This window comes from Leuciscus leuciscus (assembly GCF_965113295.1).
Source record: "Leuciscus leuciscus genome assembly, chromosome: 14".
NCBI lineage: Eukaryota > Metazoa > Chordata > Actinopteri > Cypriniformes > Leuciscidae > Leuciscus > Leuciscus leuciscus.
This window is the reverse complement of record NC_138738.1, coordinates 26,256,424-26,281,407: the sequence shown is the minus strand read 5'-3', so window position 1 is coordinate 26,281,407 and position 24,984 is coordinate 26,256,424. Positions and strand designations below refer to the sequence as shown.

Sequence of the window (24,984 nt, the reverse complement as noted above, 5' to 3'; positions counted from 1 at the left end):
GGAAATCTGGCATAACTGGAAGATAAAGGAATGCAGGTGCACTGTTCATCCTCAAGGGGGCAGAAGATGATCAAATTAAGTCATTTTGACTTAAAACGAGTTCATTAACATGAACTGAGAATGAACAATACTTCTTCAGCATTTATTAATCTTAGATAATATTAATTTCAACATTTACTAATGTCATTAAAATCAAAGGTTGTATTTGTTAACATTTGTTAATGCACTGTGAACTAACATGAACAAACAATGAACAGTTGGATTTTTATTAACTAACATTAACAAAGATGAATAAATACTGTGACAAATGTATGGCTCATTGTTAGTTCAGGTTAGTAAATACATTAACTAATGTTAACTAATGAACCTTATTGTAATGTGGTACCAAAATATCTTAATTTTAAAGCTGTGCAGTCAGCAAATTCTTCTTTTTAGTCAGAACTGGACCAAAACCGTGCCATAATTGTGCCACTAGTGAGCAAATTCAGAAAAAAACAACAACAAACAGTTGTGGTCCATCTGTGAACCTTAGGCCTATGCAATTCTTGTATGGTCAAGTTCTGTAACATGCTGATGGTCCATGTGGCTGATAGACCAAAAGCCATTATTTACCCATATTTACACCACACTTATTTTTTATTTAAAATGTCCATTACAAAATTGATTCACAGTAATTTTCTCTATTTTTTATTAAAGAAAGCATTTTAAACAACAGAAGTGTGCTGATATTGGTGGTGATGTTGGAATCTATCTATAACATTCAGATTTAATATATTAAATTAATTTAAAAAAAAAATACTTTACAAGTACAAATGAATGTGTATGGTTCGCATCAGGGCAAACAGGAAGTTCTTGGCCGACCTCTGTGGTCGCATCAAGGCAGACAAGGAGTTCATGGACCACAAGGCTGGGCTCTGGGACAGTAGCTGGAGTGGATTCATGGACTGAAGTGGACTCTGGAGCGGACTCTTAAACTGAAGTGCAGTGCATGGCCCAAACACACCAAATGGCCATCGCCGTAACAGGGAGTACAGTTGTCAGTGGGACCACCTCTGGGACCTCCAGACTTGATGCCACTGCAGAGATACCAACTGCATCAGCGGTGTGTCTTCTAGGCTAGATTGCAGTCTCAAACGCCTAGGGGTTACCTTAATGGCTTCATGTGCAAAGTTCATGACGCCCGGGAACACTGACGCTCTAGCATAACACCCATGATGGCTGGAGACTCTAGCATGGCGTCCATGTTGGCTGGGGGCTCTGGTGTGGCGACCATGATGGTTGGGGGCTCTGGCATGGCGACCATGACAGCTGGAGGCACTGGCGTGGCGGCCATCTTGGCTGAAGACTCAGGCATGGCGGTCATCGTAGCTGAAGACTCAGGCATGGTGGCCATTTTGGCTGAAGGCTCTAGTACGGCAGCCATGTTGTTAACTGGCTGTGGTGTGGCAGCCATGTTGTGAAACAGCTCTGGTGTAGCGGCTATGTTGTGAAACGCCTCTGGCATGGGAACCACAGGGAAGGAAGGTACATATAGCATAGGGCTAGCAATCATTAAAACAGGATATGCTGGTGATCGTGGTGGGCCAGGTTCCAAGGTGCATGGTGTTGGAAAACAAGGAAATGCTGTGAGTCTTCACAATGAGATAATGAACAGACAGGGTTTATATAAGGCGAGTAAACAAGGTAATGGGTAGCAGCCGAATGCAATGAGTGTTGAGTCCGGGCAAAGGATGATGGGTAATGCAGTCCATGACCGAATAACAATAGTCTAGGGAGGAGTGCCCTCTGATGGCTATCAAGGGCACTCCAGCTGGTGGCTATCAAGGGCACTCCAGCTGGTGATTGCAACACTTGGCTCTTTAATTAAACATTTTCTGTCCTGACTGAGATTCTACTGGAGATCCACCAATGTTGTATAACCATCATATTTAAACTGCCTAGCTAGTACATTCTGTTGATCCTTGATACATTTTTTCTGACATTCTTAAAAATACCAGCACACAAAAAAAAAAAAAAAAAAAAAAAAAAAAAAAAGTAAGATCACTGCATTTGACACTCACACTTCCTCTGCCTCTTTACTACTAACAGAAGACAAAGAACAGCGAAATTTCATCTGATTAATAATTAATTTATTAGTTAATTAGGCTCCCCAGACACAAAATGACTGAAGCTCTGTTCACTGAACCATTTGAATGATTCTCACTAAATTATTAAAGGTCTGGAGCTCAATTATGCCCAGGTTCACCCCTTTTTGCTCCACAGACAAATGACTGGAATTATCTTGTCGAACAGATGTAGTCAGATGTATGTCCTTTCCTCTCTTTTAGTGTCCATCTCTCCGTATCTCATGCTTGCTGTCTTCACTGCACCAAATAGACATACAGTATTTAAAGACAAATATTCAAGATGGTGTTTGTGAATTAAGTCACTGAGACTAAATTGGTTATGTTTTGTGTCAGTATCCTCTTTTATTATTATACTTTTTTTTTTTTTTAAGAAGTCTGTTGTGCTTGTTTATATGAAGTAAAAGAAAAAAAAAATCTAGATGACCAGTGTTATACTTTGGGGTACAGTTGTGGTGTAAATAAAGCAACAGCATTGCATAATCTCACAAATATTCACAGCAGTGCAGTTCATTAGGGCAAATTACATCTCAGGTATACAGACATATTTCTGTAAATACTAGAAAGCAGTTTTTTTTTTTTTTTTTTCGTAAAACAGTGGTCCTTTAATACTTTTTTTAAAAAAAGAAAAAAATATTATTATTGTTAATTTGTTATTTTGATTTCTATAGACCCTCTTGGTGAGGAGTAATCCTCTTCATTCTTTAGGCAAGACTGTCCATCTCTGGATCTGGACATCATTTCTTCTGGCTCAATGAACAATAATACAATTAAATAACTAATAATAATACTTTGAGAAAATCTTTGTCTGAATTTATGTGTATTTTATTTTGTGTAATAGGCTTCAGATTCATGTTATACCTTTTTAAAGAATGTGATTGCTGAATATGAGCTTGTGTGTGTTTGGAATCTGTGAGTGTAAAGGCACAGCTTGGAAAGGCTTGATAGGTAACATAGGAATTGTCATGCTCTCTCTCTCTCTCTCTCTCTCTCTCTCTCTCTCTCTCTCTCTCTCTCTCTCTCTCTCTCTCTCTCTCTCTCTCTCTCTCTCTCTCTCTCTCTCTCTCTCCCTCGCTCTCTCTCCCTGTCACTCCTCCCTTCAGCTCTTCAGCTCCCTCCTTCTCCTCCACACGTTCCATATCTGAGGTCATTACAAATCCAGAAGTTCCAAGCACAGACAACATCTGTGTTAGAGGGTAGACAAAGACCTTAGCAGCTTGGAAGACAAGGAACGGAAAAGCAGACAGAGAGACAGAAGACAGTGACAGCAGATATATTCATCGAGCGATTGTCAGTAGTGAAATCATCCTGCCTGCTCAAGGGAGTGAGGGGCACAGGGTGAGAGGGGGGCGGATGCACACTCTCTACTCTCTTGCCCTGCGTTTCTGTTGCCCCCTCCGCCAACTTCGTCGGTCCTCTCCACCACCACCACCTCTCATTCCATCGTCTGTGCCTGCTTCAGGCGCAAGTACCCCGTGGTGCGTCTGTGGCATGGAGAAAGAGAGGGAGGATGAAGAGACAGAGGGGAGGGAGAGACCAGAGCCGCTGACAGATGTGGAGCGAGGCATCATTCAGGACACCTGGGCGCGTGTTTACGAGACCTGTGAGGATGTGGGCGTCACTATACTGATCAGGTGCAGTAATTTGCCAAAGAACCGTTAGAGGTCTTGTTTTATTGTCTTTGCACTGTGTTAAAATCATTGTAATCTTTTAATGTGTTATGATATGAAAGTTTTTGGAATTGTGAAGTTCATAGTTATCAAAATTTCTCAAAAGCAGCAAAGACATTCTTCCAGTTTTTTTCAATCATATGCACTTTAAATTTCTTCTTTAACCACACATTTTCATTCTGCCATTAGATGTGCTTCTTGTACATTTGCAAATGACAGCATGTGCAGCTGCATGGTGGGCAGAGAAGAATACTGGCAAGCAGACCTTTCATGGTGGATATTTTAGCACACAGGGACAAGCCGCTGGCATACAAACACACAGACACACAGATACATCCACAGTACATACAAGTGAAAAAAAAAATTATGTTACTATGAACTATATTATTCGGAGGAGGAGGAGGAGGAGGAGGGGGGGGGGGGGGAGGGGGGACTACAGATAATGTCTTTCTAAAATGTGACACTTTTTTGAGTATTTTTTTGCTCTTGCAGCTGGCATTCCCAAATTAGGCTTGATGATGGACAGATGCCAAGGGAAGATGTTCCATGACATATTTTTCCACATGCTTTTTCTCAGTGTCAAAGCTTCTCAAATATGCACAACATAGAACAAATCCATCTTTACAGTAGCTCCTATTTTTAACATTCACCAAATAGAATTTAGCAGGTACAGATACCTGCTATAGTGTTTCCTAATCCCTGCAATACCTTTGCATGGTTTCTGTGATAATTCGGTAGAATCTGTCAGAGCGCTGTACGTGTTAGATTAGAACAAACTCCAGAGGTAGATTTAACAGGGTTTGCAGTATTCACAATCCCTTGTGAGTTTACAGTGCTGTATTGCATAAACTGAAATAAACCAAAAATGGGTAACACTTTATCTTAAGGGTCCAGAATAATGCATTAGTTAAGGATTAATTAATGATTAACTTGTTCACAATTAAGCATTAGTTAAACACGAATACACTAGTAATTCATGATTAACTTTACATTGTAAGGGTCCTGAATTATGCATTAGTTAAGTAGCCTAAGGGATAATGTACATCCAGCCGGTGGTTTTCTCAAAATAACTCCCGACAGGGTGATCAGGACCCCGACGTGAAGCGGAGGTAATATTTATTATTACACGGCTGCTTGCCATATAAGTAAATAATTACACACAATATATTGATCCGAGTTGAAATATTTTATTAGTTGTTTAAACGCAAAGCTTCCGTGGAGAGCAGTTGCTAGTAAATGTTGAAATTAATATTAACTAAGATTAATTTATGCTGTAGAAGTATTGTTCATTCTTTAGTTCATGTTAACTAAGGTAGTTAACTAATGTTAACTAATGAACCTTATTGTAAAGTGTTACCAAAATGTCAAAAGACTGTGTTGCAGTCGCAGTCCTCTCTGGTGATATAGGCCAATAACAGTTTTGTATACAGAGCAGAATTTAAGTTATTAATTCAGAAAAAAAAAATGGTATTCCGCTTCACTTCAAGCATGTCGCAATCTGTGACGAAGCAAGCGAGAGCCAATGAGCGTTTGATATCACTGCCGTAAAAGTTGTCGTGTCAAGCTTTTTGAGGCGGCAATTTTTTAATTCATAATGAGCGTGGGATTTGTTTACGGTCCCTGTTGAGGATGGAGATGAAGATCCCTGGATAAAGAATTGAATTTGGATCTGTTCCTCGCAGTTGTGTGGATTCTAGTCCTGTGTCTGAGAAAACACCTTTTGTGTTCCATGGCAAACAAAACAAGTATTACATGATAAATAATGGTTAAACAATTACAGAAATGTTATTCATTTTAAGGTTTTAAAGTGTCGTTTTGTTCAAAGTAATGCAGTGGAAGTCATGAACAGAGCAGAATGTTTTTACATAATTTTTAGTGCTGTCAATATTGTACGTTTCAGTGTGTGAAAATGTAAGTACATGTATGTGTTGAGATCACGTCTGGTCTATTCTGGTCAATAACATCTGGTTTATTCTGGTCAATAAACTTAAATATCACTCAATAAGTGCCATAATTAATGAGGATATAACTAGAATAGGGGTCAAATTGTCTTTATTAATATTGTATTAATGGCAGTTTAGCCTTAAATAATTGACTTATTCTGGTCAATAAACTTAAATATCACTCAATAAGTGCCATAATTAATGAGGATATAACTTTTACTTTAGAACAGGGGGTCAAATTGTCTTTATTACACTATTTTAGCAATTTATAACTGCAAAACCAACAGTAATTAAACATAATTACTAGCTTATTGTTCAGTTAACTTAATAGAATGGCACAGAAATATAATTACATCACTACACAAAAATAATATACAGTTTATTAAGTTGTAAATAATGTCTAAAAGATATTTACTGTACATTCAGTTAATTATTAATTACTTGGTTAATTTTATTTATAGCATAAATGTGAATCTTTCTAATGTTTAATAATTTGTAAATAATATATATTAAACTCATAATTAGCAATGCATAATATAATCACGGTTGATTAGATTAACTAGATTATGCATTTTAGCACCCAAAAATGTATATTAAAATGAATAAACTCATAATTAACAATGTATACTATGATAACAGTTGACTAGATTAACTAAATTATGCATTTTAGCTATGTTTTTCTGTAGTCTCTTCACACACATAAGCGAACATAAATCAGTTTTAAATAGGCAAAGCCTACATGATTCATTATAATAGAATGCTTTAGGTTGCCAGGACAACTGTCAGGGATAATTTTGTGAATTTAAGTTATTAGACTGTGTGTGTGTGTGTGTGTGTGTGTGTGTGTGTGTGTGTGTGTGTGTGTGTGGTTCAGGTATATACAGTACATTATAGGGACAAAATATCCCCCAAAAAGATATCCGAAACCCTTGTCCTTGTGGGAATATTTTTTGGTCTCCATGAGGAAAATAACTTAAAAATTATAGTGCTGTTTTTTTGTTGTTGTAAAAATGCAGAAAGTATTCTGTGCTGAGTAGTTTTAGGGGTAGGGTGAGGGGATATAATGTAGGCCCTACAGTTTTTACAGTATAATAATCATTATGTCTATGTAAAGTCCCCATAAAACATGAAAACCCAACGTGTGTGTGTTGCTAATCTGTGGATACCGAGTATTGGCACACTCTGATGTCTGTCACTCTCCTGTTGGCCACATATAAATTGTTTTCGTTGGCACCTTCTGTATGCATTTACATTTATGCATTTGGCAGACGCTTTTATCCAAAGCGACTTACATTGCATTTCAAGGTACACATTTACATTCTTATCAGTTCTTTCTTTCCCTGGGAATCGAACCCATGACCTTGGCGTTGCAAGCATAGCATGTACAGCTCGAATATTTGTGTAACTACACACATGTAACAATCGACTGAATTGGGTAAGTACAAATGTGTAACAGGACATTGGTAACAACACTTTTTTCACTTCCATACAATTGTATTCTTGTTTAAATTTGTTTTTAGAACTTCTCATGCGTATTACCTCTTTAAGGTGAATTGCTTGTATTCACTATGTGTAAGCTGCTTTGGATAAAAGTGTCTGCTGAATGAATTAATGTAAACAAAATGTAACTTATTTGGTTATTATTTTTCAAAGTTCTGAATACAATAACTCATTTAACAAAAAGCAAATGTTTATTTATCATATTGACCATTTTAACAGCTATTGGATTTATTTTTTTATTTTTTTTATTGTGGTTGTTTTACAGTTAATAACGTTTACCTGTTTTTATGACTTACATAAAAACATCTCAACCAAGTTTTATATCTCTGTTGTCTATATACCACTGTGGATGTTTAAAAAGTAGATTAAGCTAGATCATTTTGAACTCATTAAATAATACAAATAAATACATAAAATAATCAATAGATAATTTAAGTAGAAGTAACATTAAATAAGGGTGGAATTACTAAATGTATTATACTTAAGTCAACTCAATTTAATCAAGCTAAGATAACTAAATGAAATTGAGTACATTCAACTAGATGTGTTTATTTAAACGTATAGGTAAAATCAATTGATTGCAACCACTTACATTCCACTTTACCATTGAGTAAATTCAATAAAAAAATGTTTTCAGTATACAGCTATGGCCAAAAGTATTGGCAGTGAGATACATTTTGTCTTTCAAAAAGTTTGCTGCTTCACTGTAAAACATTTCAAGTCTGTTAAACTTAGAAACGAAAGTTCACCTGCTGCCTTAAAAACATGAGTTAACTCAACTTAAATATATTCTTTGTTTCAACTCAAAATGTTGTGTTTTACAAGTTATCTAGCTAATGAACATTTGTTGTTTCAACTTGATTCTCTAAGTTTAAACAACTTTGTCAAATGTTGTTTCAACTTGATTCTCCAAGTTAAGACAACTTACTAGGTTACATTATTGAAAACTCAAATTATTTTACCATTTGGTGTCCTGGTAAAAGGTGTAATGTTACTGGTGAGGGAAAACACCATGGTGTCGTTAAATTTGCAGAGCACGGTCAATGTGCTGCTTACAAGAATCAAAACGTAATGTCCTTCATTTATAATTACAAATTAAAAAGAAAAACTCACCTTCCACGGATATTTTGTGTTTTTCAGGACGAATTCGCGTAATGACTCCTGCTGGCAGCTGCGTCAACTCAAAATGGCGACAACTTCTCTCTGTGTTGCGCGGTATTTGCTCTGTATCACCCCTTCCCCAACGTAACTTACAGCCACGAGTTAAATGAACATTTACAAGCCAGACAAAAATCACAAGTAGTCAACATAATGTATAACTTTATGTTTAATTTTCGAAAACTTATACACTTGAGTTCAATTTCCACAACTTATCATTGCAATTGGAGTTAAAGACAAGAAGTAAGTTCATATAACTTAATGGGGCTCTCATGTTTTACAGTGTTCAGTTGTTGTGGTGTTGATTTACATTGTTTCTAGATTATTGTGCAGAGTGATCAGATGCATTTTAAATTGTTTCAAAAACTTAATTGGCCAATTTTTTTTTACTTTATCACAAATCCACCCCCACCCCCTTTTTTTTTTTTTTTTTTGGCCCTGGCACAAAATGACCTGCTAGCATCATTTCACTGTCATATCATAAGCACATGGGAAAGTGTGAACAAGTACTATTCACTTTACTCACTTTAATCTCTATCATTATCATTGGAGTATAAGAGCAGAAAGATTGCTATAAAAGGAGGGAAGAAGTGCTTCCAATCATTGTGTTCTTGTGTTACCAATGGTAACCTCCAAAGAAAGACGTGCAGCCATCATCATTTTGCATCAAAATGGCCTTACATGCAAGGAAATTGCAGCAAAGTATATTGCAACTGAAAGAACCATTTACCAGATCATAAAGAACTTCAAGCAGAGAGGTTCAACTGCAGTAAAGGCATCAGGACGTCCCAGAGTGTTCAGAAAGTGCCAGGACTGTCTCTTCCTGAGAAGTCAGCTGCAGAATTGTTTCACCACCAGTGTAGGGCTTGCTCAGTATTGACAGCAGGTGGGTGTGAGTGCATCTGCACGCACAGTGAGGCAAAGACTTTTGGACAATGGCCCGGTGTCAGCAAAGAAGCCACTTCTCTGCAAGAAAAAACATCAAGGACATACTGAAATTCTGCAGGACATACAAGGACTGAACAGCAGAAGACCGTCTGGTGCAAAGTAAATTTTTCTGAGGAAACCCCCTTCCTACTGTTTGGGACATCTGAAAAATGGATTGTCTAGAGAAGAAAAGGTGAATGTTATCATGAGTCCTGTGTCGTGCCAACAGTGAGGTATCCTGAGATCATCCATGTGTGGGGTTGCTTTTCATCCAAGGGACTGGACTCTCTCACAATTCTGTCTAAAAACACTGCTATGAATAAAAAATGGTATCAAAACATCCTGATAGAGCAACTTCTCCCAACTATCCAGGAGCAATTTGGCATTAGACATCTTGTTTATAATAATAATAATAATTAATAATAATTCGTTAAATTTATATAGCGCTTTTCTGGGTACTCAAAGCGCTTTACATGGAAGGGGGAATCTCCTCAACCACCATCAATGTGCAGCATCCACTTGGATGATGCGACGGCAGCCATACTGCGCCAGAATGCCCACCACACACCAGCTTACTGGTGGAGAGGAGACAGAGTGATGAAGCCAATCAGTATATATGGGGATGATTAGGAGGCCATGATGGACAGAAGCCACTGGGCAAATTTGGCCAGGATGCCGGGGTTACACCCCTACTCTTTTTCGAAGGACATCCTGGGATTTTTAATGACCACAGAGAGTCAGGACTTGTTTAGTTCTGGCTCATACCACAAATGTCTGCATCAAGGAAGGAGCTTTAAACAAATAATTTTATTTTCATTATAATATAAGCTATGTCAAACCTTAAAGTTTTTAATTATGATTTTTATGCCATGTTATTCTAAAAAAAATTCATAGCAACATATATTATTTTGTTTTTGTTTTTATTCATTCAAAAAAATTTATATATTTTAACACAATAAGCCAATACTTTTTCATTAATTTGAGTTACCATTTTCTAAATTCTTTCCACTTACTCAGACTTCTGATCTGTGAATCTTAAAAGTCTATGATTCGTCTGAAATCTTGGTAACAATTTGCATTAATGTTCCAGTGTACCTTGATTTAATGTGGACATGTGAAAATGGCTTACTATTTGGCAAGTATTAGATAAGTCACCCTTTTATTCATGTTGTTATAACTGCCTATCAATGATTTATAGTTCATTTGGATATGAGTTATTAGATATTATTGAATCCCTTTATAAACCCTTAACAAAATTAAACATTAGCGTAAAGTTTTTTTTTTTTTTTTTTTTTTCTTCATGTCATCACATTGTTAGAGCATAAGAAACAAATGAAAAAAAAAAAAAAAAAAAAAAAAAACATTTTTGAAAAATGATATTTTATTCAAATGTTATGCTATGTCCTCTGTAGTGGACACCAGGACTCAGTTGTTTAAAAATAAAATGACAAGAAATTATATGGATAGGCATAGACAATGGGATTTTTTTTTTATTTTTTTTTATTCACCAATCAATTTTTGGGTTTCAGGATTTTTTTTAACTAAAATTTGTATAAAGATGATTCTCAACTATGTTATGAAAGATATAATGGAATGAATTGATACACCATTTTACTTTATGCAATATGTGGGTAAAATGGCCATAAATTAATATTCCCAATCAATGCAATGTATCTATCTATATATTGTATCTAATTTGCATATTAATGTGTTCTTGGAGCAACATTTAATGAAAAAAGAAGTGTAATAATTGGAGTAATAATTTGCAACATTTTATTAATAACAATCATATTTCATAGGAGTATTGATGTATAATTTATTTCCATATTCACCTGTTGTGTCTCCCAAAATGCCTGATAAACATGATTTTAGTCCTGATGTCCTCTGCAGTGGACATGTATGAAATCAATGCCCTGTTCTGTAACAGAAAGTCATATTTTGATTTGAAACCCCATAATGTTTTCCTGAGATGTTGGTTTATGAAATACAATTTGAAAAGTTGTCCGATTTAAATTATTATTACAATATATTATCATATTTCCATAAGAGTGCTACATTTGATCACTAATTAATGTCAGTCATTTTTAAAGACCAAGGAGAAGTGGTTTTCATGGTGAAACCTCCAAACATTTGGTTTCTCTAAAAAGCCCTGAATGTGCTCTTTACAGGACACCAGGATTGTGACATGTGACATGTATGTTGTCAGAGAAATTCCTTCCTCATGGAAGGTATACAATAATTTGATAGTCTCAAAAGTTATTTTAAAGTCAAAACACAAGCGGCATTGAACACATCGAGAGTATGTCCTAAAAATAACATGGATTATATTAATGAGCCTTTAGATAACTGTCCTTATTAATTCATTCATTCAGGAGGGGGAGTTACGCAAGCACACAAGCAAAAGATGTCATCCTTTACAAGTATGAAATGTGTTACCAACTACTCAACAAGGAGAAAGGCAGCAAAAAACATTGGGTTTAACAGCTACAATTCTCAGTATTCTGATATGGTAGTTTGTGCTCATATCTTTCATGCTAAATGTGCAGCTTGCGTGAACCATGTTAAATCTCATTGAACAGTGCAGCATTGGTTATACTCTTGAGCACACAATGGTTGGGCTCAACGTCTGTGTTTCTAGGAGAATGAAGTGACAGCTGCGTAGGTTACGCATGGCCAGCTATGAGCTGCCACACATTTTCATCTCCAGTCATGGGATCCAGGATGCATTTTAGTGTTTTGGCTAAAGGCTAAATCTAATAAATGAGCAAAATGCCTCCGGTTTGTCTTAGTGGCATAAAAGAACATCCAGAGAAGTGAAATGAGGTCAACACGAAGAGAGCAGTGCACTGTGGAATTCTAAGAAAAGGAATACTAGGTTAATAGATTTATTCACAGGAAAAAAACATTAGTTGTCAGCAGAAGGATCTCATAACAACCTCAAACCAAGTTGAAGTCATATCACATGCACAGTAGCGCTATGCAGTGATGTGTGTTTGTAATGAGGTTCAAAATCTCCTGCCATCCAGCCTCTAGAGAACCTAGAGGAGCTGGTCTTAGAACTGTCATTAAAACTGGTTACTAGGACAACCTTGAGGAATACATAATCCCCTCCATTGAAGTAATGCTGGAGGTGTTAATAACATACCTGTAGTATATGCATCACACCAATGTTTTTCCCTAAACAGTAAGGATTAAGAATTAATGCTCAGCAATATAATGTAGGATGTTTATCAATGCAGCATTAATCATTAATACAACAAATCATTTCAAATCATTTAAGGAAATGTGGACCTTTCAGTATTGTTACCATTACCTGTTTAAACAGCCTTGATCATTGATATGTTTTCAAACTACATGATATAATGCAACAGAGGCTACATGAATCATATTGTACTATCAGGGCTGTAACAATGGTTTGAAATTTTTGAGTTGTGAGATAACATTTGAAATGATATTAATTAAGTGTCATCATAGAATAATTTGGGGGACGGGATGAAGAGGAGGGAGGGTCGAGCTAGCCTCCGTTTTGTTTGACAATACTTCGAGCGTCAACAAGAAGTGACGTCACCCAACATCGCTTAGATCACCTTTAATGTGTTAATTACCACAATGGGTTGAAACTATAGAATTCAAATTCCAGCCATCTGCAACTGGGATGCCACTGTACCAGATAAACTGGCACATGCTACCTTGTGCCTTTGTTGTTCATGGCACAGGAATATTTCTGGAGGATGTTTGAGGTCTAGAATTAAAAGGTGGGACACTGAGGACATTTGCCCGGGCACTGCTATTTTGTAACGACGTGTCTAGACCGGATGCAAGCGGCACAACACTACAAAAGACTTTAGAACCAGTTATAAGCAGTGATGCTGCCTACACTGGATGCGGCATGAAATGACAAATCCTCGACAGTAAATTAATGCCCCATTCGATTTCTGATAAACTCCAAGCACTTGTACTACTTCTGATATGAAGGATAAATGTATTTGCTATGGTCTCCTTGTCGCATCCAGTGTACACAGCTGTTGCGGCGTGATGCAACAAGTCACGTACAGTTTAGACACAGTGTAACAGCTGTTAGAAGTTCAGATTCTGGTTCACTGACAATTCTGTGCAGCCCAACTTACCCATCCTTCAAACATATTCTCTGACATTACATTCATTCTGCAACTGTCCCACAAACATCAAACTTTAGTGTGGTTGTGTGGCCTGTCAGGCAATATCAAATCCATAACCATAATGGCATATTACTTAATAATGAGTTAACAGTCATGAGCCTCAAGTCATAACATAATGATATCTTTTCAAATCATTAGCTAAGGATTCGTTAAACGATGGCTAAAAGTTGAAATACATTACTTCAGCCCATTGTGGTAATTAACACATTCATTTACAGTATTATTGAATACTAGATGTTTATAGGGAATTAATCCATGACACATTAAATCAGTAGCAATTTGTATACGACTTAAACTATTAATCATATAGACTCTTTATTAGTTGCTGATGTGGCAGTCATTAATGAATGGATTAGGTCTTCATGAGTCATACATTAACTCAATATTAGGGGCGTGACGGTACACATATTCGTACCAAAGATTTTGAGTATGGGTCTTTTGGTTCAGTATGCATGTGTTCTGACTGAGTACAATGTTGTTTTAACCACTGCACATGCGGAATTTCTCTGTGTGCAGAACGTAATTTAGAACTCTGTGTTTTCCCCCTAAGATGGGACAATATAATTTATTTAATATCATTTACTTTGATGTTGCAAACACATCTGAAAAATAAGGACACTGCTGCTACAGAAAAAGTGCTTCAAAATAAATCAAAAACCTACATGGCTTGCCCGTCGAATTACGTGGCCGTATTAAAGTCCGCATGAACCAGAAGTTGCAAACGACTTTTCTCTAGTGTTGTGACGTATTTACCAGTGAAAAGGAATATTGAACAGAGGCAGGGTTTTACTCTAGCGCTCCTCCTCTCCATCTCTGCTCATAACAGACTCAACGGTTTGAGAGGAGTGGTTAAGCGTTTCCCAACCCAAGCCGTCAAACCTACATCATCAGAGAAGGAACGCCATTCCAGACCGGAAGTAACTTTTCAGACTTTGATTAAAGATTACGACGGCAAACAATTTCTATCTGTGTGTTAACTTGCACGGATACATTTTTCACCACAAGACTAGTAATATGCGCTAACAAAGTAAATAGGGTCAAATTTGATTTCAGTTGGACTTTAAGTCCCATTCTCACCCTAACCCTAATCCTAATCCTACCGTCAGAACAGCACCACAATATATATGGTCTGTGATAAAGCCAGGTAGTAAGGCATGAGAACACAGTATCCCCCCACAGGGTTTTATTTTACCCAAAAAAGGTCAAATAAAATGAAACAAAAGGGTTCTCTTACGAGAGGTTCTCTCGTACTGCGTAATATCTTACGCTATGGGGAAATCTCTTTTCCGCGAGATACTGAAGCCAAAAATTATCCTTAATTTTGGAATAATGTAAAACGCGTTGCGGCAGCATGCAGACAAAGGCGAAACAGCTCGCGCGCCTATTAGCTGCTCTGCGGCAACTGCAGCAGCCTATCGAAAGGCCCCGTCGAAAGGCTTCGCGCCCACTGCGTCACGTCCCGCCGAAACGGGCGTGGCCTTGGGCTATAAATATAGCTCGAGAGGCTGGTATAGCTGATTTTCATCTCTTCAGCGGAGCTCACGCATCGCTGGATCCAGAGAGAAGAAGCTGCGCCGTCGAAAAAGCCTTTTCAGCGGGACGAGCCTTGCATCGAAGCTGCTGGCCGAGCCGCCTTCTGCCGCCGCTCCTGCTGCGCTATCCGGCGCACTATATCCTTTACAATACTAGTGTGTGTTCGCCGCCGCGACACACACTCTCTCTCTAAAAGAGCTCGAGCGTCTTTCTTAAGATGTCTCGCACCTTCTGTGGCTCGTGCCGAGCTCCATTCAGGGGAAATCTGCGTTTCCTGCCTGGGTGAAGGACATGCAGCTCTCGCTCTCGCTGACGGCGGATGCCCTCACTGCGAGCTACTGCCTATGGCGACTCTGAGGACTCGCCTGGCATTCTTCCACGAGACTGCACTCCCGCCCGCTGCGGTACCGCGCCGTAGCGCCGCCGTTGGATCTTCCGTCAAAGATTTTGCGGACAGATTCGCTGAGGTGCAGAAAACGTCACAAGTCATGAAGCATTTCCTGCTGAAGCGCGCTAGCTCTGCAACAGGCCACTCTAAACAGCCGTTTGCTCGAAGCTCCCAGCCGCAGCCGCAGCCCACCGCCGCCGCTTCACAGCGTCGACAGGCCCGAGACTCGAGACCACGCTCTCGCTCTGCCGGCCGCTGCCCCCCACGTGGGCCCCGGCAGAAGGTTGAGATAAAGCCCGAGGCCTCAAAGTCTTCCTAGCCCGCCTAGGAAAACGACGGTGTTCAAGTCTCGCTGCGGCCAGACTTCCACCAAAACTTCTCGCTCGTTCAGTTCCAGAAAATGCGACTGTTCCAGTGTATTATGCAGTAAACAAGCCGGTACCACGCCCCGCTTGCCTGCACACAAACGCCGTTTTTACGCCGACCCAGATGAATCTCTCAAAGAGTGTTTTTCCTGGTATTCCGGCCACGGCCGATGGTGTTATGAGTGTAGTAAAAATGCCCGCTGCCCAGTGCCCATTCCTACACACAGACACATGCCCGCCCCACAGGGCTCACGCACATAAAATCGACTCATGTCGATTGTGCATTAAATATAGTGAACGTGCCCACGATCCAGTGCCCACAAACACTACACACTGCATGTCTTTCGGTTTCTGTAAAAACGAAACCAACACACATACAGTCAGCTCAGGCCGACGGTGTTTTCAGTGCAGTAAATGTGCCCGCAGTTATACACCCACATTCAATCACAGACATGACAAGCCCCACGGGGTCCCCCCCACTCGTTCTCCCTCAGCTATCCGCCCAAGGAGAGTCGAGCGCGGACAGGCTGCCCGCTGTAATCAGCGCGCCCCCCGCCTCAAACGCTGCAGATGCGGCGTCTATGTTACAGCATACCGAAGCTCTACGGCCGCCACTATGTCATGGCCAGAGCCCAGATCTCATTCAACCCCTAGCTATTCGTGCGAATGCATGGGCAAAGCTCCCCGGGGTATCAGAATGGGTGCTGAACATTATAGAAAGAGGCTATTCGCGACAGTTCACTCGACACCCCCGCAGTTGCGCGGCGCGAATCGAAACCACGGTGGAAAAGGAAGTAGCACATCTACTTCGAGCCGAGATTGCGAAACTGTTGAGCAAAGGGGCCATAGAGCCTTTATCTCAAGCTCAGAGCGAAGGGGGTCTCTGTACAGCAGATATTTTCTGGTACCGAAGAAAGACGGGGGTCTCAGACCCATTCTAGATCTAAGACAGCTGAACAAAGCGCTTGCAAAGCGCCGGTTCAAAATGCTCACGACCAGGAAAATCCTCTCGCAAATTCGCCAAGGGGACTGGTTTGTGTCAATAGATCTGAAGGACGCGTATTTTCAAATACAAATAGCGTCACGTCACAGGCGATTTTTGAGATTCGCCTTCGAGGGCCAGGCATATCAATACACAGTCCTACCGTTTGGCCTGTCCCTAGCACCCCGTACATTCACGATGTGCATGGACGCGGCCCTCGCTCCCCTGAAACTTCGGGGAGTTTGGACGATTGGCTGGTTCTAGCTCAGACTCACTCAGAGCTCATAGAACACAGGACCATGTTACTCGAACATCTCGAGAACTTGGGTTTCAAAGTCAATTGGGCGAAGAGTTCACTGTCTCCCAGTCAGAGAATATCTTTTCTGGGCACAGAACTGGACTCGCTGTCTATGACAGCTCAGCTATCGCAGACTGGACATTCAGCGCATGACGGAAACCTTCCGCTGCGGCGCTATAGTCCCGCTCAGAAAGTTTCAAAGGATGCTGGGTCTCATGGCCTCAGCATCATCAGTACTCCAGCTGGGTCTGCTTCGCATGCGCCCACTGCAGTTCTGGTTAAAAGCACGAGTGCCGCGCCGAGCGTGGACCTCCGGTCTTTTTCGCCTCAAGGTCAATCAGAAATGCATCTCAGCCCTGAAACCTTGGAAAGCGATCGACTGGTACCAGTCAGGTGTAAGCCTGGGGACTTCCTCGAGTGTGAAGGTGGTGTCTACGGACGCCTCCACCTCGGGATGGGGAGCGCTGCTCGAGGGCAGACCGTTCTTTGGCCAGTGGTCAGAACGGGAAAAGCTTCTACACATAAACTGCTTGGAAATGATAGCAGTCGACAACGCGCTGAGGCGCTTTTGTCCCCAGATAGCAGGACACCACGTCTTGGTCCGTTCGGACAACATGTCAGTGGTGGCCTACATAAATCGCCAGGGAGGTATCAGGTCCCGAAACCTTTACAGGCTGATGGAACGCCTCCTGGTCTGGGCTCAGCGCAATTTGCGCTCGCTGAGAGCAGCGCACGTGCCCGGCCACCTGAATGGGGGACCAGACAAACTGTCCAGGAACAATGTTCCAGCAGGAGAATGGTCCTTACACCCACAGACAGTCCAGCTGCTGTGGGAGACATTCGGCAGAGCGGAAGTAGACCTGTTTGCGTCTCAAGAAAACGCTCACTGTCCGAAGTTTTTCTCCAAGAGCATGGACGCGCTGGCCCACGTCTGGCCCCGCTGCCCGCTCTATGCTTTTCCCCCCGTTGCGCTCCTACCTCAGGTATTAGAGCGGATCAGGGAAAACGGATGCTCAGTGCTACTAGTAGCTCCGTTCTGGAAGAACCAGGCCTGGTTCCCAGTTCTGATGCAGCTGACAAGCACTGCCCCATGGCCGATACCGGTGAGGAGGGACCTCCTCTCTCAAGCCAGGGGCTCGATCTGGTATCCTCACCCGGAGCTTTGGTCCCTACATGTGTGGGCCATCAACGGGTACCCGCTAGCCTCCCAGATGGAGTGCTAAACACGATCACGCAGGCCAGAGCCCCCTCTACGAGACGGCTCTATTCCTCGAAATGGTCTGTGTTCTCTGGCTGGTGCACAGCCCGTGGCATATCACCCCCAGATTGTGGGGTGACGGAGGTTCTTTCCTTCCTACAAGAGCTACTGGACAAGGGCAGGACCCCATCCACGCTCAAAGTTTACGTGGTGGCTATAGCAGCGTTTACTGAACCAACGGTGGGCCAGTCACTTGGAAGGAACGATCTGGTCATTCGCTTCCTTAGAGGAGCTAAGAGGCTAAACCCTCCCAGACCTCCCTCAGTTCCCATATGGGACCTTTCCACGGTCTTGGAGGCCGTGAACGGTGCCCCATTCGAGCCAATCCAATCAGTGGATATCAAACACTTGTCTTTCAAGACAGTATTTCTTCTGGCTCTCGCTTCAGTGAAGCGTATTGGGGACTTGCAAGCGCTCTCAGTGAGCACGACATGTATGGAGTTTGGGCCAAATGACTCGAAAGTCATACTCAAACCGAGGCACGGGTACGTTCCTAAATCCCTCAACACACCGTTCAGGTCTCAGGTGATTTCCCTGTCAGCCCTGCCGGTCTCTAACGAGGAGGAGGACGCCAGCCTCCTTTGCCCGGTCAGGGCATTAAGGGCTTATGTGTCTCGCTCATCTGTCTTCAGACAGACAGAGCAGCTCTTTGTCTCGTTCTACGGACGTTCTAAGGGACTAGCCGTGTCGAAACAGAGCCTATCCAGATGGATAGTCGATGCTATAGCGCTGGCTTACGCCTCTAAGGGCCTGCAGTGCCCGTTAGGTGTTAGAGCGCACTCCACAAGAGGCATGGCCTCATCGTGGGCTTGGTCTAGTGGGATTGCCTTACAAGATATATGTATGGCGGCAGGCTGGGCCTCCCCGTCTACATTTATGAGGTTTTATAACCTAGAGGTTCCTGCTTTACAGGCTAAGCTGCTTTCAGTCTGATAAATCGGTATTGTCTGCCCCGATGTTTTCGGCCCAGAATACTGAAACTGCTTGAGCAACGCTCACTGATCGATCGTGCAGCTCTATGGGCAGTGTGTAAGACCCATAATATTCACCAGACTAGGCCGAGTTTCGCCCTGGCTGTCTGTGAAACACTATCGATATAATTGCTCCTTATAGGATGCTATTTATTATAGGAATGATGCTATTCTAGCCCCTCTTCCTGGACTCTCTGTGAGTCCCATGATGATCATGTGCTATATGGGCCCCGGGCACCTGCCCTTGGGACTTTGGTACTGGATCTCAGCATGCACGGCGTTTTACACTGTGTTCCCCATAGCGTAAGATATTACGCAGTACGAGAGAACCTCTCGTAAGAGAACGTACTCGGTAACTAACGTAACCTCGGTTCTCTCTAGAGAAACCAGCTATACCAGCCTCTCGAGCTATATTTATAGCCCAAGGCTACGCCCGTTTCGGCGGGACGTGACGCAGTGGGCGCGAAGCACCCTCATTGGAGCTGACGTCACGACGGGGCCTTTCGATAGGCTGCTGCAGTTGCCGCAGAGCAGCTAATAGGCGCGCGAGCTGTTTCGCCTATGTCGGCATGCTGCCGCAACGCGTTTTACATTATTCCAAAATTAAGGATAATTTTTGGCTTCAGTATCTCGCGGAAAAGAGATTTCCCCATAGCGTAAGATATTACGCAGTACTCGTTCCCTCTCTAGAGAGAACCGAGGTTACGTTAGTAACCGAGTACGTTTTATTTTACCCAGTTTTTTTTGTTCACACGAAGACCGTTTTCAAAAACTTGCACTTTGAAACCCGTTTTTAAAAGTTAGCATTTTCGGGCACCCAAAATGCCCGTAAATGTTACATTGTTACACGTTACATTGTCGTGTAAACGAACGGCCAAAACGCATAAAAAGTTTTTCGTTTTTAGTTGAAAACGGTGTCGTGTAAACAGCCCCTTAGTCTGTCTGTGTCGTTTCAGTCTCATTTTCACTGACATTTTCTTTTGTTCTTTTCCTGCCACTCTTGTATCGTCATCGTAACATATGATTTGTCATTCTGTTCAGCTGTGTTCACCTTATTATCGTCTGTATATAAGTTCCTGTGTTTTCAGTGTTTTTTGTTCGGTCTCATTAATGTGTTGTGGAGGTTATCCTGTGTGTCATTATCTGTGAGTTATATTAAAGTACTATTTAATCCTTTATCATTGTCTTCGTGTTCCCTACAACCTGTGACACTGAGAGAACAGACAGGTATTTAAGACAAACTGTGAGCTTACTTGAAAAAATAAAAAAACAGGGGAAAACATACAATCAACAAATTATTTACAATTCAACTGGTCAAAGTAAATATGATAACAAACAAAATAAAATAATCCAAAACAATAAATGTTAATAATAGAAATAAATAAGTTGGTATCGGAAAGAGGAACCCTCAGGCCATAAATCTCTACTGCTGCACGAGCGTCAGCCTTTTTCCAGTCAAGACTGCTGTAACTGATAGATGCACACACCACAGCCTATGTCATTCATCTCACCTTCAATCCACCTCACAGTAACTTAAACTCAATAGAAACAAGGATAAGAGAACAGAAATAGCACAATGCAAGCTAGTAAGTGTGCACTCCAAAACAATGAACAAAGTACTAAAATAAATAAATAAAAACAAAATTGCAAATATGTCAAACAAAATCTGTGTAGCGTTTTTATCAGATATATAAACCTTCAAATCTATATTATAAAATTAAATTAAAGGGTAGAGGAAGAGGAAGAGAACTAAAATTATTCTGTATCAGTATGTGAATGTATAGGTGGAGTGTATGTGTTGGGAAATGAATACATGCAGAGTTACCCTTGTCAATGTGTGGCCATCACGCGGTCACATAAATCGATGGGTGACAGAGTTTGGTTGCAATGGTGGCGGTCTGCTAAGCATTCTCGCCTTGAGTCTCTCAGTATCTGAGTGTAGGTTACTTAGAGCTAGAGCCCATCATGAGATTTTATTCCTGTAAATCTAGTTTTTCCTCTTACTACAAGAGTCATCTAGCCAAGGCCCACCTTTTGCACTAGGTGTAAAAATGCTAGTGGTGTTACAGGGTAGATAGCAGCATAAGTAGCAGGCTACCTTCAAAAAGCCTCCCATGCAGATATCTCATGGGTGTTTTCAGGCCTTTCTCTCTAGAAAGTAAGAAGCAGTATGCTCAGGCCTCCGCCCTTTAGAGCCGAGTATTGTAGCTAGTTTACCCAGCTAGCCCTTAAAATTGAAAAAGGATTTTTTTCCGCTGAGCACCTTGAATAAAATAATTTAAGTCATAAGGTTGAATGTCATTGGCCACTTACAGTGGCTTCCATTTCCTTGGGTTTAGTAGAGAAGATAAAATCTGTCTTGTAAAAAAAAACAAGATAATAGGCCTCGACCCTGATACATTCCTCATGGTCATGCTGATAGTACTCCTCTTTTTAGGGTCATTGTTTAGAGTACCTTGCTACCCATAGCTTGTATGATATCACCCTTTGTCACCCAGGCTCAGGTAGAGACCGATTAGATACTTCCTCCTCCCATTTGGGGTGGTTGAGTATGCTCCCTCAGAGCCAAAGCGCTGATGCCTTTGATATTCGAAGCTCTAGGCCTTACAGTAGGCCTGTAGGCCAGGTACGCTTGTAAGGTACTCAATGTGTGTAAACAAGCGCTGGCCTGACATGCTGCCATGCACGACTTGCCCACCAGCTAAGAATTCATAGATCAAGGCTTGGTGGGCAGCATCGGGGCTTTACAGAACAATGCAGCGTCAGGGGAGTGATAAGCAGCCAGTGTCTCTTCAACCCTGGACATCGTCCCATAGCCATTACCCTTTAGCCCCACGATCAATGAATAGTGGTGAACCGTGGGACTGGTTAGGCGGGAGGAGAATGGCTTCTTCCACCTCAGTGTGGAGATCTGGGACTAAAAGTAAGCCCTGACGTGGAGGTTGTGGCTGTGACTGCTAATGAAGCTTGATTTTTCTCTTCGCTTCCCGCTTCTCGGCTGGCCAGTCAATGTTTCATTTAGAAAACGAGACACAACCTCCATGAGCTCCTCATATCCCTCATCAGGGATACGGCTGGCCAATCACCAATATCCCCCACTTCAAAGCTGAGGGCTGAGAAAGGGCCAAAGCCTTCTCAAACCCCTCCACTTGTTCTATTTGCAAACCCCAAAAATGTAGCCGACGCTCCACCTAATTCAGAGCCATGAGTATAACGGGTATAAAATCGAGGCTGTGAGGAATAGACTTGCCATGTTATCAATGGCATCCACTGTAAAAAGCTCCTAGATCACTAATAATGTTCCACAGCTTTCCACAATTTCTTGCAAAGACATTTTTGCAGTGTTTCGTAAGCAGAACAATCCAAAAACACATTAAATAACAGTACAACCCACTGAAGAGATGGGTCTATCCCTCACAGCCTCGCTTTTATTCTCGTTAAAAATCAAAGATGGCTCGCACAGAGCCAAGCAAGCCGGTGCTGAAGACCGAAACAAACATTCCGAAGAGAATACAGATATTCATTGTCCCAAGTTTCAAGACGTTATGGTAAGTATTGAGCACTGAAATTATACTCCAAAGTTCAGGACCCGGTATAAAGCTTAAAAGGCATTTTATGGAATTGCGAGTTCATGCATTCGTTGGTTTCATGATTGTGTTTTCCCGGTTACCACATAATTATCTGATGGTAGCCAATAGTTTTATTTTCCTCATGTCATATATGTCTAAAATACTGTTTGCTTCTGAGATGTAATTTGTGTGATATGTGAGAACACAGTGCTGTTAGACACTTACAGCCTTTTAATATCAAATATGTCAAGCGTGTGATTATTTGTATTAATCCTATATATATATATATATATATATATATATATATATATATATATATTTATTTATTTATTTTTTTATTTATTTTTTTTACTTTAAGCAGTCCTGAAAATCTGGATATATTTACATACCACAAAATAAACAATAAAGCAAAATCTAAATCGCCTGACACAAGTATCATTCTCATTATATAATTAAGTAACTTCTGTTCTGTCAGCTGTCAGATGTGATGCAGGGAACTTTGTCATTAATTTGTCCTTTGTCATTGGTTTTTATTTTTATTTGCAGATTTTAAAACCTATGCAGTGCTGCTTTTGAAAGTTTTCTTCACCAGATCAAGACATCCTGTTATACAGAAGACTTTTTTGAATGTATTCATTGGTTTTCCTTATTTTAAATAAGGTATTTTCACAAAATATCCTGTGTTGGAATTGATTGGTTAATAAAGTCAAGTGACAAAATGTCAACCCTGTTGTCTGTGTTCTGTATTTTGCTTAATATATTTATGTTTTTCTTTTTCTCTTGGGACAGTGAGAAATAAAATTGCTACTAAAATTTAAAATATTTAATTGGACCAACAACACAGTTTGGTAAACTACATTTTCCATTGGCTCAATATATTATTTCTGATTGAGCCCATGTTAAAGGCCCACTGAAGTGCTGTGAAACGCACAGCATTATCCAATGTGTTGACATAATTTCCACTGAAACAAGAAGACAGGGCCGGACATATCGAACAGCTCCACCTCGTTTCATTTATATCACAACTGGGGCAGAGCCGTTGAGTTCGGTAAAACTGCAGTTTCCTCTTAATGTCTAACAATTTCTCCTCATAATCTTTATTTTTTTTCTCCACTTTAAAATAGCATTCTTTGCTGAATTCAAATGGGTCTGATACATTTTCTTGTGTATATGATCTGCTCTGTCCTGTCAAGTCTCTGGACCGGAGCAGACTGTGTGCACACTGCAGCGGTTTACGTGACACTAATGGAAAGCATATTTACACTGTCTAAATCGTTGCCTTTCCCATATATAGTTCACTATGTGCCATTCACCATGTCGAAAATATTAAATGTGTGAACAAGTGACCAATTTTAGTTGCAATTTCAGCGTCTATTTATAATGTAGGGGGCGGGATGCTTTCGATTCTAGAGAGCATTTGATTGGACAGAATATTAGATGAGAAGCTGAAGTGCAGGGTGATTTCATCAAAACCATTGATCCATATTGGCAGAAGTGAGAGACTTTAAGTGTTGAATGCTTATATCTTCTAAATGCGAATTTTGTCATTGTTTTGGAGCACACCAGCTTATAGATAACAATAAAGCTAACATGTTCATACTAAAATCCCCCAAAAATTATAATTTTGATTTGATAGGGACTTTAACAGACTGTTACCACAATTGATCGAATTAAATTCAAAGAAATTAAATTCGGCCAATTGAAGAATTTAGATGTGACCAGTTACTAGAAAAAGTTGGAGAGGTCTGATTTTTATTTTATTTTATTTTTGTATTATTTTTTTTTACAGTGTGTGCTAATAATATATTTAGTTCCTGTAATTAGCTAAGTTTGTTGTGAATAAAAAAAGCCTGACCATGTCAATGCTAAATACATATAAGTATTGTGGTATTTCAAGTTTCTTACTGACACACCCACCACACTCATAAACTCTGGACAATTCTGAGCTTCCCACTTATTTACGACTTTGTGGTGGCGTTGATGTGTATTCAACTAGTAAACATGATCTTTCCGACATGACTTGAACACACCAACACCCATGCTGATATAGAGCCATATTGCACTACTGTGAGTGTGATATTGCTTATCAGTTTGATGGCAAAAGTATGTAAATAAATAAGA

At 40.6% G+C, this 24,984-nt stretch overlaps 1 protein-coding gene across 1 annotated transcript in view; it reads left to right on the top strand.

The window, feature by feature from the left end:
* Positions 1 to 3,156: 3,156 nt before the first annotated feature.
* Positions 3,157 to 24,984, top strand: part of cygb2 (cytoglobin 2) — a 30,681-nt gene continuing 8,853 nt past the window's right edge. The window contains exon 1 of the mRNA XM_082137035.1: positions 3,157 to 3,757. Within this exon, the coding sequence (XP_081993161.1) occupies positions 3,477 to 3,757 (281 nt within the window). The 5' untranslated portion in view covers positions 3,157 to 3,476. The remainder of the gene's footprint in view (positions 3,758 to 24,984) is intronic.